The 15,179-nt window shown below is 41.8% G+C and overlaps 2 protein-coding genes across 2 annotated transcripts in view; one reads left to right on the top strand and one right to left on the bottom strand.

Moving 5' to 3' along the window:
* Positions 1-14,193, top strand: part of nectin1b (nectin cell adhesion molecule 1b) — a gene marked incomplete at its 5' end in the record, with an annotated part of 38,416 nt that extends 24,223 nt beyond the window's left edge. Inside the window, 2 exons of the mRNA XM_083773263.1 lie at positions 7,414-7,515; positions 14,053-14,193. Of these exons, the coding sequence (XP_083629389.1) occupies positions 7,414-7,515; positions 14,053-14,181 (231 nt within the window). The 3' untranslated portion in view covers positions 14,182-14,193. The remainder of the gene's footprint in view (positions 1-7,413; positions 7,516-14,052) is intronic.
* On the bottom strand, positions 1,885-2,664 carry LOC310864124 (catechol O-methyltransferase domain-containing protein 1-like; the record flags this gene model as incomplete). Its single annotated transcript, XM_083772697.1, has 1 exon — positions 1,885-2,664. One exon carries the CDS (start codon positions 2,662-2,664, stop codon positions 1,885-1,887), a length of 780 nt encoding a protein of 259 aa, XP_083628823.1.
* Positions 14,194-15,179: the final 986 nt, after the last annotated feature.

The following is a 15,179-nucleotide window of genomic DNA, read 5'->3' on the forward strand; positions in this document are numbered from 1 at the left end:
CGCCAAATTGTTCTGAAAACGAAATGATGGGTATTGGTGGCCAATTATGGAGTGAACCAGGCTGCCAACGGTTTGGATGACGATCTAACAGAACACTGTGTGATGATGGCTGTCCCCTCCGGTGTTGGCGAAGCAGTCTTGCACGAGCATCTGCCCGTGGTGGCATGCCCTTGTTTTTTTGCCTCCACTCTGGGCGTTTGTGGAGTTGTGGGGATAGGGTGATGGCCAAATCGATGACAAAAATCCAGGAGGCCATCTTCTTTTCCCCCAACCCGAGCATATGCTTGCTCTAGTTGGTTGGTTCTGCATATGAATTCGGGGCCCTCTAATCAACATATATGACCACTCAGCCCCTGGCGTCTGTGCAATGTCATGTACAGAGGACGAGAATGAAAATGAGTGTAAATGTATGAACTGGCCTCCAGCAATAACTGCTGGCATAATGAATGGACATTACAAAAACATTGCAGAAATCTAACTCTTTATTCAGTTAAAGTCATAGTTATACTCAAGTATTCAAATGTATGAATTAGATTATTTTTTAATGTCACTGCATTGCTCTATTAAAACGGTTTAGTAGAATAAACATATTATACTTGCCCTCTATAACTAAAATTTAAAATGTAAAACACATGCAACATCTTCATTTTAAAAATAGTTAGGATATATTTAAAATCCTAAGGGGGGCGTCATTTTGCAGTGTCTGGCGCATGTATGACGTCACTCGTCTCGTTGACTTGTCGTCAACAAATAGCATAGCGATAGTGTCTGTTTTTGATGAATTGAACATGGTGGACCCTCTTGTAAACAAATGTAATGCTTTATTGGGTTGTCCACTCACAGTTAACAGTCTTTGTATTGAGTTGTGGTTGAAATGTACTGTACTTCTGCAAACTGTTAATACATGTTTTAATTACTTCGGTAAGTAGCACATGCTTTTTGATGCATTTCAGTATCCATATAGATTGACTACACAAGTATGTGTGACGTCATACCTGCGCCAGACACTGTAAAATGGCACCCTCCTTAGGATTAAAATATTAACAATTTTTAAAGTGAAGAAAGATTTTTATTTTTTTGTTATAGAGGGCAAGTATAATGTTTTAAGCCATATAATTCTTATCGCCCAGGGTTCCTTTTAAACGTCGAGAAATCACAATGAAAAGGAAAGGCTCATGCCCCTTATCAAACCTCTGAACATGGTGCAGCCAATGACATTAATGACGACAACAAATGCACCCCTATCTCAAATCGTTAGGCAACTAAAAAATCGGGACATCCCTAGTTTGAAGCTATAGGGTCAAAATCAAAGCCTATTCACCAGTAGGTCTATACATGCACAATATAATTGGCAGAAAGATGGTAGCATAATGACCTGAGCTTTACCATGAAGCAAAATGCTCAAGTATACACTTTTGTTATTTACTTTATCTACAGCAGTGGTTCTCAAAGTGCGGTCCGGGGACACTCAGGGGTCCTTGAAGGTGTTCCAGGGGGTCCCCAGGGAAATGTCTTTAGCGTCACAATCAGTTGAACCACTTTAACCCTATTTTACACTTTGGCTATTGAAAGATAGCATATCCTCAAGCTCATAACATGACGTTATGCAACGCGTAGTGAGCCTGTACATACCTTTTCTTTTGAGTGGTGCAACCACTCCTATAGACAGCTATGTGTGTCGGTCTGTCAAAGCACGAAAATAGCGCCATAGCGTCTGTTCACCACCAAGTGTCAGTTTTTTCTTCTTTTTTTGACAAATCTTGAAAATCTTTGAACAATTTGGAATAATGCTGAACATGTTTAACAGACATCTTCCCTGGCACAAAATAGTTTCAGAAGGGGGTCCGCTGTATATACATTTTATTTGGAGGTACGTGAACTGATCTACAGCTTGAACGCTAGCGTAAGGCCATCTGCCACGGTAAGCATGTTGAGGTTGATTCGGACATCGTGGTGCAGCTTTTTGTTGAGCTTGTCTATGGCCTGTGCGTCCAAGTCATGATGCGCTGGGTTCACTACCTTCCCACTCCACAGCACATTATCAATGGCAATGATGCCTCCATTCCTCACCAGCTGCAGAGACTTTTCGTAGTAGTTATCGTAGTTGACTTTGTCTGCATCGATGAAGACAAAGTCAAACGTTCCGGACTCCCCAGACGCTATGAGGTCGTCCAGAGTTTGCAATGCTGGTTGTACGTGCAGGTGGATTTTATGGTCGACTCCCGCCTCCTGCCAGAATGGTTTGCCAATGTTGGCGTAGTCTTCATTGACATCACAGGCCACCAGAACTCCATCCTCTGGCAGAGCCAGTGCCACGTTCAGAGCATTGTAACCGGTATAAACGCCAATCTCTATTGCTTTCTTGGCTTTTACTAGTTTTGCCAGATTAGCCATGAACTGTGACTGCTCACAGGCGACCATAATGGAATTTGAGGAATCCTCCATTGTCCTCAGCCGGAGCTTTGTCAGGGCTGGATGTTCTCTCATTGAATGATTAAGGACATACTGCACGAGTAGATTGTCCTTTGCCCCATCATGACTCTTGAATATATCCATGCTGGAATATGTCGATGTATTTTTCCCAATGTAATAACCAGCTGCAAATATAGCTCCTAGTGTGGCGGATCCAATCAGTGCCACTTTGGAAGTATCCTGAAAAGACATTTTGACAACTACCCGTGGCTCTTTTGACACAGTACCTGTGCTGCAGCTTGAGTTTGCAAATCAGAGACCTAGTGTACAGCCCTGGTGGACCACGGTCAAACAGAGTATAGGACTTAAGTTGATAAGTGCTTTTAAGCCTGATAGTGGTCTGGCTAAGCTGAGCTCGTTATCTACTATATATAAAGCTGTGCGTGTGTTGTGTCTGTGGGCACACCTGTTGCGGGTGCTCAAATTTGCCCATATATGGACTCGACATTTGTGATGCGCTGTCGAGGCAATAACCCCGTCAAAGGTTCATGTCTCATTATCAGTCCAAATATGGACATGCCCTACCTTACCGCCCTAGATTTATATCTTGGTTTGGTATTTGTATTGTGCCCCCATTCAGAATCAGAATCAAATGTGACCATCTTTATTGTCACATCACAAGTAAGGTGGGTGAAAAACATAACATGACATGAATTGTGAGTGCATAATAAATAAAAGTTTATAGGAAGTTAAGCTCCCCTCCTACGATGCGCTGCGCTGTACGCACCACTCTCTGCAGTGATATGCGTTCCGCAGCGGTGCTGTTTCCAAACCACGCGGTGGTGTCGCTTGTCAGAACGCTCTCTATGGTGCTGCTGTAGAACACTCTGAGGATGCGTGCATGCACTCTGAACTTCTTCAGGCGGCGGAGGCAATAAAGTCTCTGTTGGGCTTTTTTCACCACTTTTTGGTGTGTGTTGCCCATGCACTTCAGGTCCTTGGAGATGTGTATCCCCAAGTATTTAAAGTCACAGACCTGTTCCACTGCAACGCCGTCCATGAAGATGGGTGCGTGCTCTCTCTCCTGCGTCCTAAAGTCCACGATCAGCTCTTTGGTCTTCCTGACGTTGAGAGCGAGGTTGTTTTCTGACACCACTGTGTCAATGTGCCAACCTCAGCTCTGTAGGCCGTCTAGTCATAATTTTCTATGAGATCACTGTAGTATCGTCTACATACGTATATGATGACGTTAGAGCTGTGTGTGGCTGTACAGTCATGTACAGGGAATAGAGGAGAGGGATCAGCACACAGCCCTGGGGTGCTCCTGTGTTGAGAGTCATGGGGTCCGATGTGATGTTTCCCATTCTCATCACCTGACGGTGATCTGATAAAAAGTTCAGTATTCAGCTGCACATGGCCGGGTGCAGGCCATGTGGCCAATCCACAAAGAGCAATCGGACACATCTGTTCTTCCCCCTTTGTCCAGGTGGGTGAGTACAGAGTGTAGCGCTGCTGCATCGTCAGTGGATCGGTTCTGACGATATGCAAATTGCCATGGTTCCAATGTGACCGGCAGCACAGAGCAATTAGTCTCTCACCAGTTCAGTTTTACACTAGCTGGGTCTCAATTCGTCCGAAATCAACAAGATCGTGCAGTCGTGCACTTGGTGACAAGTTTTAGATTTTTGGCATGGTGTTAGGTATGGGCATAAGGTTTTCACGCGTACCAAGATCACTCGATGCAGGTATAGTGCAGGAATATACACAATGATTAGTCTTTAGGGTGGTTGTGTTCCATTTGATATCCTTCTCCTATCACAGCAACTCACAAATCTTGCTGCTGTGCACATTGTTGTACTTCGCCCAGCAGATATGGGAGTTTTTTGTCATTGGTCATGTTTTCAAAATCTCCGGTTGTTGTAATCTGTGGGAAGTATGTGTCTCTGATGTATTGGTACACACACACACACACACACACACACACACACACACACACACACACACACACACACACACACACACACACACACACACACACACATACTGTACCACAACACCACAAAAAAAAACTACAATCGCTGCCTTCAGCACAAATCTGTATAGGGCTATTGTTGGGCAAAGTTTTACGTCAAAATGGACCCTGTAACTCTGAGAGTGTTGATGGAATTATTTGTAATCATTGGGACCGCAATATACAGTACACTGTAAAATTATCAGTGTTAATTTAACTCTAAGAGCTACAGTAGTATACACGTGGAACCAAATGTACAGTATACCTGTACATATGGAACCAAATGCACCCATTTGGTTCCATTTATACACTCTCAGAGTTACAGACCCATATCAGTGTTCAGTTTGACCCCTAAGACCCAATGTTGAGAACCAACCAAACAAACCAGCCTATTTCACCCATGCAATAACCCGGCCAATGCTGGCTGTACCAAAACCTGAACATGCTAGTCGACGTTGTCAGAACAATACATCCCCGGTAATGCCCTGCTAGCTGTTTTCAGCTTGTACAGTATAAACATATGTTCATGAATTCGTTTTTTCATCGCTGTGACATGAAATATCTCATGAACTCTCTGACAGACTTTGGACAGCTCAATTAGCAGTGCATAGTGTGGATCACCTGTAGCATTAAAAGCATTATGCTTTGTGTTCTCATCTGATTGCATGTAAATCTGCACTGTTTGAAGGCATAGATCATGAACAAGTAAGGATAATGTATAGCTACTGTCCGTGGTGGACAGTAACATTAAAGTACTTTTGCTTGAGTACTGTACTTAAATGAGTACCTGGACTTTACTTGAGTATTTGTATTTTTGGATACTTTGTCGACTTTAATCCACTATTTCACATATATTGTACTCCACTACATTTCTAGGAAGGGAAAGAGTAAATTAATTAACCACTTGAAGGACTAGTTCAACGAAACTTTCTATCAATTACACCATTTAGGAAGACTTGTATTCATGGAGATTTTGTTTTTGTTTTTGTTGTTGTTGCATTCCTAAGCCAATAACATTTTAGTTTGATGAGGGGGGAGGGGCAGAACGCCACCAGCAATCAGCAATAAAACACAAATGTTTGATCAAACCATGTGACTCCCATTGGAAAAGCATTGTGGTGGCCCAAAAAAAACGACCAAATATTTGCTTGATTGGTGTTTGGTACGTGTGAATGAGGCCTGACAGCTAGCAGCCACAGGTTTCTAAGGTAACGAGCTAACGAGTTCACTGCAATTTAGCATAAGGTGCTCTCAGGCATGCTTGTGATTTTTCCAGGTCAAAAATACTGTAACTGTTTATCCAGTTAAAATGAGACGCCATTCTTTTTCACAATGCGTCCTGCTCTCTGTCCGAACCTGAATGCCTCATTCATTCCTAATAATGTTTGGTGACGAGTGTCTTCACTTTGTCATACGTGTTCCAGTTTGTGTCTATAGACATTTACACAATTGAGTTCATAAATACCTCTTAACCATGAAACATGAGAGTGCTGGTTCACCTTGAGGACATTTAAAAGTTGTTTCAGAAAGCCACGTATGCACGAGTGCCGACAGTTCCTTTGGAAAGAACCGGCATCTCTCAAGAGAGCCTGACTGGTTGGCACATTGTGTTAATATTGTCGCCTTCAAGTGCCACTCGCTGCGTTTCCATTCTTTCATTACAATCTTTCATTCTCGCGTAATCCGTTTGCAGTGAAAGGGTGTCTGTGTTTTGAAAATGCTGTTGTTTCTCGCAGCGTCTGAAAGGTTTTCAAACGTTGAGAGAATGAGATGTACCTACAGTACCTGTGGCTGTTCAAACCCTGTGACAAATGAAAACACCTAATTTGGTCTCTCAAATTGAAACTACTGTGTCTGCAGTCCAGTCACAAATCCATCAACGGCGGAGAGATGATGCTCTCATGAAGGATGAAAGCCAAAGGGATGATTGTTGCAAATCTCTATTCAAAAGCCCCTTTGCTGGGGGATTATCTCTGAAAGAAACTGCCAAGCTCATATAGGCCCTTCCTGCTCAGGCAGGAAGTTCATGGATTCAATGTTTTCTTCTTTCTTCTTTTTAATAAAAGCAACATAGTTCAACGGAAAGGGGGAAATAATGAGATAATTGAATCGAGAAGACAAGAAGACACAGTAAACTGTGGTGTAATTGGCAAAACACATTTTGTAATCCGTCTTCTGTGTAATGCACATGCAACACAATCCTTTCTTTGTAGCTTTAAAACAAAGTCTGCATGCATTGCAAAACTTTGCACTGCATCTCCACACGCCAACTGCAGTAATTAATTTGAGGAAACGTGCTTTGACGCCTACATGGATTTTCTGTGTGGCAGCTGCCACAAGAAAAAGTTAAATCATGCAGCTGTCAAATGAAGACAAGTTGCTTTCCCTGCCTGATTCATATGTACTGCCACTGGGAACAGATGTGTGCAAATTAATTCCTTTTGACGAGTTAAACGGCAGCCAGTGAGATAATGTTTCTTTCTTTCTTTTTACTGTGTGCAACAAAGATTACTAAATTAACCTTGGCAAGTATATTGTCGCTGTTGGGCCAAAATCTTGTATCCTCATATTTCGTATTTTTATGTATTTTAATTTAATTTTATATATAAATCAGAGTTCTGTTTAATAATTTGCCATATGACAGTGTCATGCAAAAATTACAAATAAAACATGTTTTATATTTTGGAAAACCTTCACCCAAAACCAGTGTGCCAGCTGTGGGTTATATAAATATTTAACCAATGAAAATATAATTAACACAAGCTTGTGACTATAATAATAGACGTGTTGGATCTATTGGATTTTCTTTCTTCCATTTCCCGAAAAGTAACAGTTTTACCTATTCCAGTTCCACTCCAATTGTTTGACTGGTTATTTCCATTTGTGGTTCAACACTGGCTCTGCTTGTACTGTATATGCGGGTGAGTTGGGTATGTGGGGATCTTGTCACTGAGCGCTACATCCCTTCTGATCTGTGGTGTTTCTCACAGGTGGTTCATCTGGACAAGGAGGAGGAGATTGCGACCCTTCCTCTGCAGCCTCCTTATTACGACATGGCGCCCTCCGAGCCGACCCCGTACACTGATAAGCTGGTGAGTATAGCAAAGCACCTCCAGCCATATAAAAAAGGCAGAGGCCCGACTCTCTCTCGGCATCATTCAGGGTCACTCTGAGCTCACATACAGTATAGGCTATAGAGCACCGAAGTCTGACGTCACTTTCAGTAGAGGGCGTCAGTCCCCAGGTTCATGTAATTGTTTAGTTGCATTGAAATCCCCATTGAGGCGATTTGAGATCGCCTCATATAACAACTGTGTTTGAAAAATAAACATGTCACCCCGGCCGCTTCACTCATATGGATATGAAGAATCAACTGACTGAGAGAAAACGCTAATGTTACTGCTGCTGAATTAGTTAGATTTTCGCTAGAAGCAGACTGTATCATACATGAGTGACTGACTGTTGCAAACGATACAGAGACACCTTCCCGACAATAACGCAGAGACAGCTTATAGACGATATTAAGATCACCCCATGTTATTCTCCATAGAGAAATTACTTCCGCGAACCAGGGGAATCGTCGGGATGAGCGAGTTACGTCTGGACTTCGGTGCTCTATAGCTAGCCTTCGGCCACTGGAATTAGCGGTTACGTGGAGCAATGCTTTTGTGCTCAGTAATGTTTCATGATGGGAGTGAAAGAGAGGGTCCAAGTAAAGCCTGCCTTGGATAAGCGGTTCATCACACACTAGTGTTGTGGGCCAGGAAAAGCTGATCTACAAGGTCACAACTTGCTGTGGATGCGAAGCGTTGTTTCTGTGTAGATCTTGTTATCGTGTAGATCTGCGTGCCACACCATTGCACTACAAAGTATGAATAGGGCTTAAGGAGGATCTATCAATTTAAAAGCAATTTTCCTGTCAAGTTAAAATTCATTCTTTGTACTATAGCAACCAAATTCCTTGTACTCCGAGTTGTAGCATGAAGATTAATGAGATAAAAATATAAAACAAGCCGAGACTTAGGCCGTTTGTTATCTTATTTATTTTACTTTATAGTACAGTGGGCACTGCAGGTTAATGTATAAACGCATTTTGGAGCCTTGCTTTTGGAGTGTTTTTTTTTTTATCGTGGTTAATTCAATCACAATGTATGTGATAGACGTGAAAGGCCAACCGGTAAATCTGTCAGGCTCTCCTGCTAAGCTCCTTATCTCGTCATTTGCATCTGCACCACTCACCTCCCATCTAAACCTGACCCAGACTAAGTCCTGTCTGCCTGGGTGTTTGTGTGTCGGTGTGCGTATGACTGTGAGTGTGTTCGTGTATTCTCTCCATGCTCTGACCTTTAGTCACGTCACCACACACTCTGTCCTTTACCTCGTCTGTCCTGAGAGCGCCCTGTAATCCTCTGTAACTGTGTTTGCATTTTACCATGACCATGTGCAGATGAATTGCAGGTGACTCCTGCATATTGTCGCTGTCCGGCTTAAACCTTGTCTAAAGCTGTTACTCTAAATTGAAATTAGAACCTGTGATCAAATGGATCCAGTGTAGGCTATATGTTCTTATTTAGTAACAAGCTGATATAGTTTTCATAGGTTAAATATTTATGAAATCCACATACAGACAAGGTTTCTGCCTGACTCACCTCTGAATTACCAAATATGAAGTGTTCACCTCCTACATTTAGGACTGTAACTGCTAGTTAGCTGCTTCCAGTCTATCATAGAGCCCCCGGTTACAGAAAACTGACTAGTCTATTTTCACCTTTTATGCCAGGTTTAAGGTTTTATTATTATTATTAGTATTTAGTGCAAATTTTTGGTAGCAGTAGCACTTTATAATAACACTATTGGGCATTTGTTTAGCGTTGGTTAAGCATTAGTTAAGCATTAGCAAATACTGAATTCATCATTTGTAAAGCATTATTCATATATTCATATATTACTTTTAAATATATTTTGGGGGCTTTACACGCAGCAAATTCAAAGTCAGGATGCATTGGAGCCCAGGTGCCTGGATTACTAATTCAGATTCAGCTACCTTTATTTGACATTGTGTAAAACACATAGGAATTTGTTTTGACATTGCGTGTGTGCATTCCTTATTCCTTTTTTCACATATAACAACAATAACAACAACACAAATACAACACCGTGCAGGAAGTATAAATGTAAAGTGCAGAGTTTATGGAACATAGTGCAAACATGTCCGGTGACACTCCCTAGGGGGCAGTGGTGGTCATTTAGCAGCCTGGCGGCTGAGGGGAAAAAGCTCAGTCTGTGGCGGACTTTTGTAGCCTTCGGCAGCCGCAACCGTCTCCGAGAGGGGAGCAGAGTGAGGAGGCCGTGGCCAGGGTGGGAGGGGTCGGCCATGATCTTTCTCGCTCTCTTCAATGCCCTGGAGTCGTGCAGGGACTTGAGGGAGGGCAGTGGGTGGCCAATCACCCTCTCCGCAGAGCATATCACCCGACACCTTGGCCTTCTTGGGGACGGGGATGATGGTCGAGACCTTGAAGCATTAGTAAACACACGTTTTTAACAATACACATTAGTTAAGCTTTAGTGAATGCATCATTTGTATAGCGTTATTAGTAAACACAGTTATAAACGTTTTATTCCTGATTAATACATAATCTTTAATAATGCTTAAACTAATGTTTATTTGCTTAACAGTGTATATAGTTATGATAATCTTGTGTACGAGTATATTGTGTCTGAGTTTCCTCAGACATTGTAGAAGTGTAATAAACAACAAAACAACAACAATCAGAGAATGAAAGATAACAGCAGATTGCAGAATCAATCAATTTTTTTCCATTATAGTTGCTTACGGTGCATGGAGTTCTATGTGCAAGCTTCTTGCTCAGTTAGGAACATCTGTCAGTGCTAGTATCCTTGGCAATCGTGTGTGTGTGTGTGTGTGTGTGTGTGTGCGCGTGCGTGCGTGCGTGCGTGCGTGCGTTTGCATGCGTACTTGTACTTATTTGCACTTGTATCGTGCCTGTCTCCTCCTCCTTCCCGGTCAAACAGAAATACAAAAGCAATAATAACCGCTGAGTTGTGCACGTGAATGTCTCACCTATTATAATAACAATGCACCTCACATTATGTATTTGTTCCACCTCTGGGACCCCAATCTACATTGTATAATCCTCAGGGTTCATTAAACTCTGAGTGTCGAATGTGTGTCCCCTGCCGCAGAAACCAACACCTCTGCCAGGAGACCAATCCCTCCGCTCGTAGTGGACCAATAACAACAATAAGTAGAAAAAGTGCCCCTCGGGGCACAGGTCTCCACCAGGATAATAGCATTTGTGATGTTTGGACAAAAGGTGTAGGAGTAATATACGAAAAGTCTAACAAATCTGTTTTAAACACGTGACTATAGAGATAGTATATACTGATTTCCGTGATGTATGGAAAAGATATGTGCGAGTAATGTAATATATTATAAAGAAATGTGTTTTGCATAAATCATCCTGATGGTGTTGCTATAACAGGCGGACGGACAGATTGCAAAACATACTCTATCTTCTATATTTAATTGTGATGTCACCGTATATTGTCCAATCATATGAGGGCAAAAAAGAAACGTGCATCCTGTGGAGTTATAGGCAGGGGGGTGTAATCGTCGTCCAATCAGAGGAGAGGAAAAAAAGACCAATAACAATAATCTGTTTGCCTATATCAGCAGCCACAATAATTATATTCATAATAATACGAGCAACACGGCCCTATGAAATATAAATGTTTAAGCCAAGTGAGATTTGATTTATAGCCCGATATTCCAAAACATGTCCCAAAGGACTGTACATAGAAGCAACAAGAGGGGCCTGATAGGAGAAATCTCCGCCACCTACCGTCGTTATGTTTATTTTTTGGGATGGTTAACAGAGTGGCATCACTTCAACTTGATCGTATAGGCGGGATCTAAAGACCAATTTTGAAATTCTCAAGTGAAGTACTAATACTAATACTAGTACTAATACCTCAAAATGGTGCTATTCACTGCTATTGAGGTGAAACTATATTTGAGATGTGTTTCTTTGGCGGTCCTTGACATGAAACGTTTGAGAACCACAGGTGTAGAGTTCAACTTTAGCCTCTTTTTTTAATGCCACACTTTAATGCCGTACTGGTAGGAACTTTCTGATTGCTTTTGAAAGCCATAACACGCACACACGCACGCACGCACGCACACGCGCACACACACACACACACACACACACACACACACACACACACACACACACACACACACACACACTATTTTCACATTGGAAATGGCGTTCATCATGCACGCTACAGACGACTGATGCTGGTTTAGATTGATTGTCATGCTTTTTAAATGACTCTTTTTTTCATTGATCTGTGAAGCATAACTCAATTACTATCACTCTACTCCGCACATAATCAATTCTCTATGTTGGTTATCAAGGGTATCAAAGTATCATCTTTAATTCCATGCTCAAAGCAACTGGGTGTTCAAGTTAGATAGGTCGTTCGGGTCTTTGCAGATGATGGTACTTTTTGAACATTTCTGGAAAGTGTTTGATTTGGGGCAAATTTTAATTACAGCAATGCTTTTTTAACACTTTCAGCACCACCGTTCATTTGAAATGACCGCAGGCAGCCAGCTATATCCCCTATATAGGTGTCATTCTATACTGTATTCAATACAGCCCAATACAACAAGTACCATTTTTCAGGAGTAGCCTATCTATGCTTTGACTCAAGTACTTGGGTTGAGTACTTTATCCATCACTGCAAAACATAACTCCTTACTAAAAATCAATCATCAGGGCTGCTCTTGACATGAATATGTTATCACAGCCTGCTCCCCACCAAGAGCAGGACGGCTATTGAGTGTGTGGGTTGCTAATGGCTTCTTCTCCAGGGCCAAGGCTCATATCTGCTAATTTTCAAGGGGCTCTGAATTTTAATCAAATCAAACATTGTATTTAAAGAAAAAATCCGGGCACACAAAATAGTTCTTACAAAATAGTATCTTTAAACCAACATGTTTCGACCTATACCGATCTTCATCAGGGCTAACAAAACACAGAGCAACACACTCATTATATAGGGCTGGAGCCATGTTGTATTTAAAGAGCTTTCAATGGGTATACTATGTCAGGGGAATTAGGCAGTTGAACTGTAATAATGGCAAGTAAGCAGACCATGGGGTGAGTAAACTGTCTATAATACATTAAACGTCTCTGCAAGCTGAACCATTCCTGACAATATTTTTGCGAGCAATCTGATTTCAGATTCAGCTGTAATTATGCTTGTTTTTTTTGTCAGATGGGTGGACCATGAACGCTTTTTTGTGGGCCCAGATTTTAAAAATGAAGAATACATGAAGTAAAAAGATTGGAAACCACTGCTACACTAGTGGATGCATTACCCTTGTTTATTGTCACATCACAGGTTTATACACTCTTAACAACTTGGGTTAAATTATTTGGTGTACAAGCAAATAAGGTGTGTGTGTGATCACATTTTCAGTTTCTCCCACAAACGCTATACAGGAGTCACTGAACGACATGAATAATCAGGACTGCAATGTGCCACCCACCCCCACCCCCACTACACAACACTTTATTAATTAATTTCATAATGAGGCTAATTACCCTGCTGTGTGTAAATGTAGTCTGCAACCTTTCTGTCACTGGGTCTTGTCACTTTGATGTCATGTCTCTTATGTTCATTTGTGTTTGCCGTGACATTTTGTGTAACAATGTCATGTCTGTATACGCCTGCTTACCATTTCATATCTGCATTTGCATTCAGTCCTTCTGTGTGCCTTTGGTCTGGCATTGCACAGCATGATATGCCATGCTTCACTAGTGGTGTAAAAAATAATCAATTCAGCAATGCATGCATGCAATGTGGCCGTGCCCAATGCTGCATCGTTGCAGCAACGTGACATAATCGATAAAATAATGATATTATAATATAATTATAATACTGCATATAATGTAATTCTAAATAAAATATGTTGACTGATGAGAAAATTAAATTGCCATGTTGTGCAGCAATATAGAAAGGTGTGATGCACTGCGATGCATCATTGAATTGAATCGTTACCTGGTGAATCGTAATCAAATTGAATTGCGAGGGCAGTGCCAATGCACACCTCTACCCATTCCTCAATGTAAGTATGTGTGCCACCAGTCGTGGAACGTAACTACCGTAAGTACATAACTCAAGTAGCATATTGTAATTACGGTAAATACAAATTTAAGTTTATTTGTATTTACTTTAGTAAAACTTTAGTTACTAGTTACATTGTAGATTTTGATAATTACAAAACATACATCAACCACTTCAGCCTTATTCAGAGTGGGGGCTAATGATTTTTGGTTTACATATAAGTCAGTCAATTGGGTTTGTGGGGAGGGGGGGGATAAGCTTAACTGTAATAAACACGTTTTTTGAGAGGAGGGGGCTTTAATGTCCTCCTTACATCGGACCTCTCATCAAAATGTATTCAGCCATCTGTATGGCTTCATATCCATCACCATCCGTCTCTCCCGCTCTCATATTACTGTATCTTTCTTTTCATTTGTGTACCATTGCGGCTGCTTCACCCTTCACACGCCTCTCACCTCTCTTGCTTCCAGAACTCTGGCCACGTGGACTGTGATGTCCAGTATGCGGAGCTGGACACTGCGGCCTTGGCCTCGTCTCCCAGCCCACGGAACTCTGTGGACCTTGTCGAGTATGCAACCATCCAGCCTAGCTCACATTAGCGCATGCTGTTCATAGGCCTTTCCCCCCCTTCAAGGTACACATACGGATGCACCCCGTGTCCCGTCCCATCCCTGTAAGGCCGTCTCTCACATGCACCACCCCCACCGAACCCCCCTTTTGTGTTTCACTCTGCGTGATCCCCTTGTCTATGTGCCTCTTGTTCATTCAAGTGTGTTTCTGTCTGTGCGCAGCTTATCTCGGAAACCACAGGACTGATCAGTAGTCTAGCTATGGGTGGCCGTCCACCCCAATTTATTTTTATTTTTCAAATTGACCTCATGGTGGCACTATACCAGGCCGCTTTACATGTTGACCTACAGGTATAACTCTTGAACCCGAGGGTGTACACTGTCAAAATATACTTTGTGCTGCTATTCCTACAGATTTGGTCCAAAACAGGGGCACAGAGCCAAAAGTGATTCCACTTACACCCGAGGGGACGCCACAAATGCTAATGATCTTGGCAGTCAAGTGACAATGTGCATTAAACAAGGTTCTTATATTCCATGTGTAATTGGCTTCCAGAATTAGTGAGAGGGTCAACAAAACATTCAATCCTACAATAATCATCACCCTGAGTAAGCACTCCAGCCTGCCAGGGCATGCCCCCTTACTAGTTTTTCATCAGATTATATTTATTGCTATTACTGCTCTGCAGAAAGTTGGATTGAGGCATTATTATTCATCAAAAAATGCCAGGAAGGCATTAAACAAACACTCTTTGATCCCAGGACACGGGAACAGATGAGTCATTTTGCATTAGGTAAACAGTCCTTTCAAACAGACATTTCAGGGTAATTTAGTCTAATTTGCATAATTGAAATTTGCATTTCGGTTCATTGTTGATGACGGTTATCAACGTCTATAGAAACAACAATATTTATGAGTGTGGAAAATCTGTACAACTCCAGCCTCCATTTGTCAGTCTCTGTATGCATGGTTGTGTAAAATTGTGTGTAGACATACAGTAGCTTTGTCTTCTGTCTTGTCCAGTGGT

This window comes from Protomyctophum parallelum (genome assembly GCF_964188405.1).
Source record: "Protomyctophum parallelum genome assembly, chromosome: 9".
In the NCBI taxonomy this organism is placed as follows: Eukaryota; Metazoa; Chordata; class Actinopteri; order Myctophiformes; family Myctophidae; genus Protomyctophum; species Protomyctophum parallelum.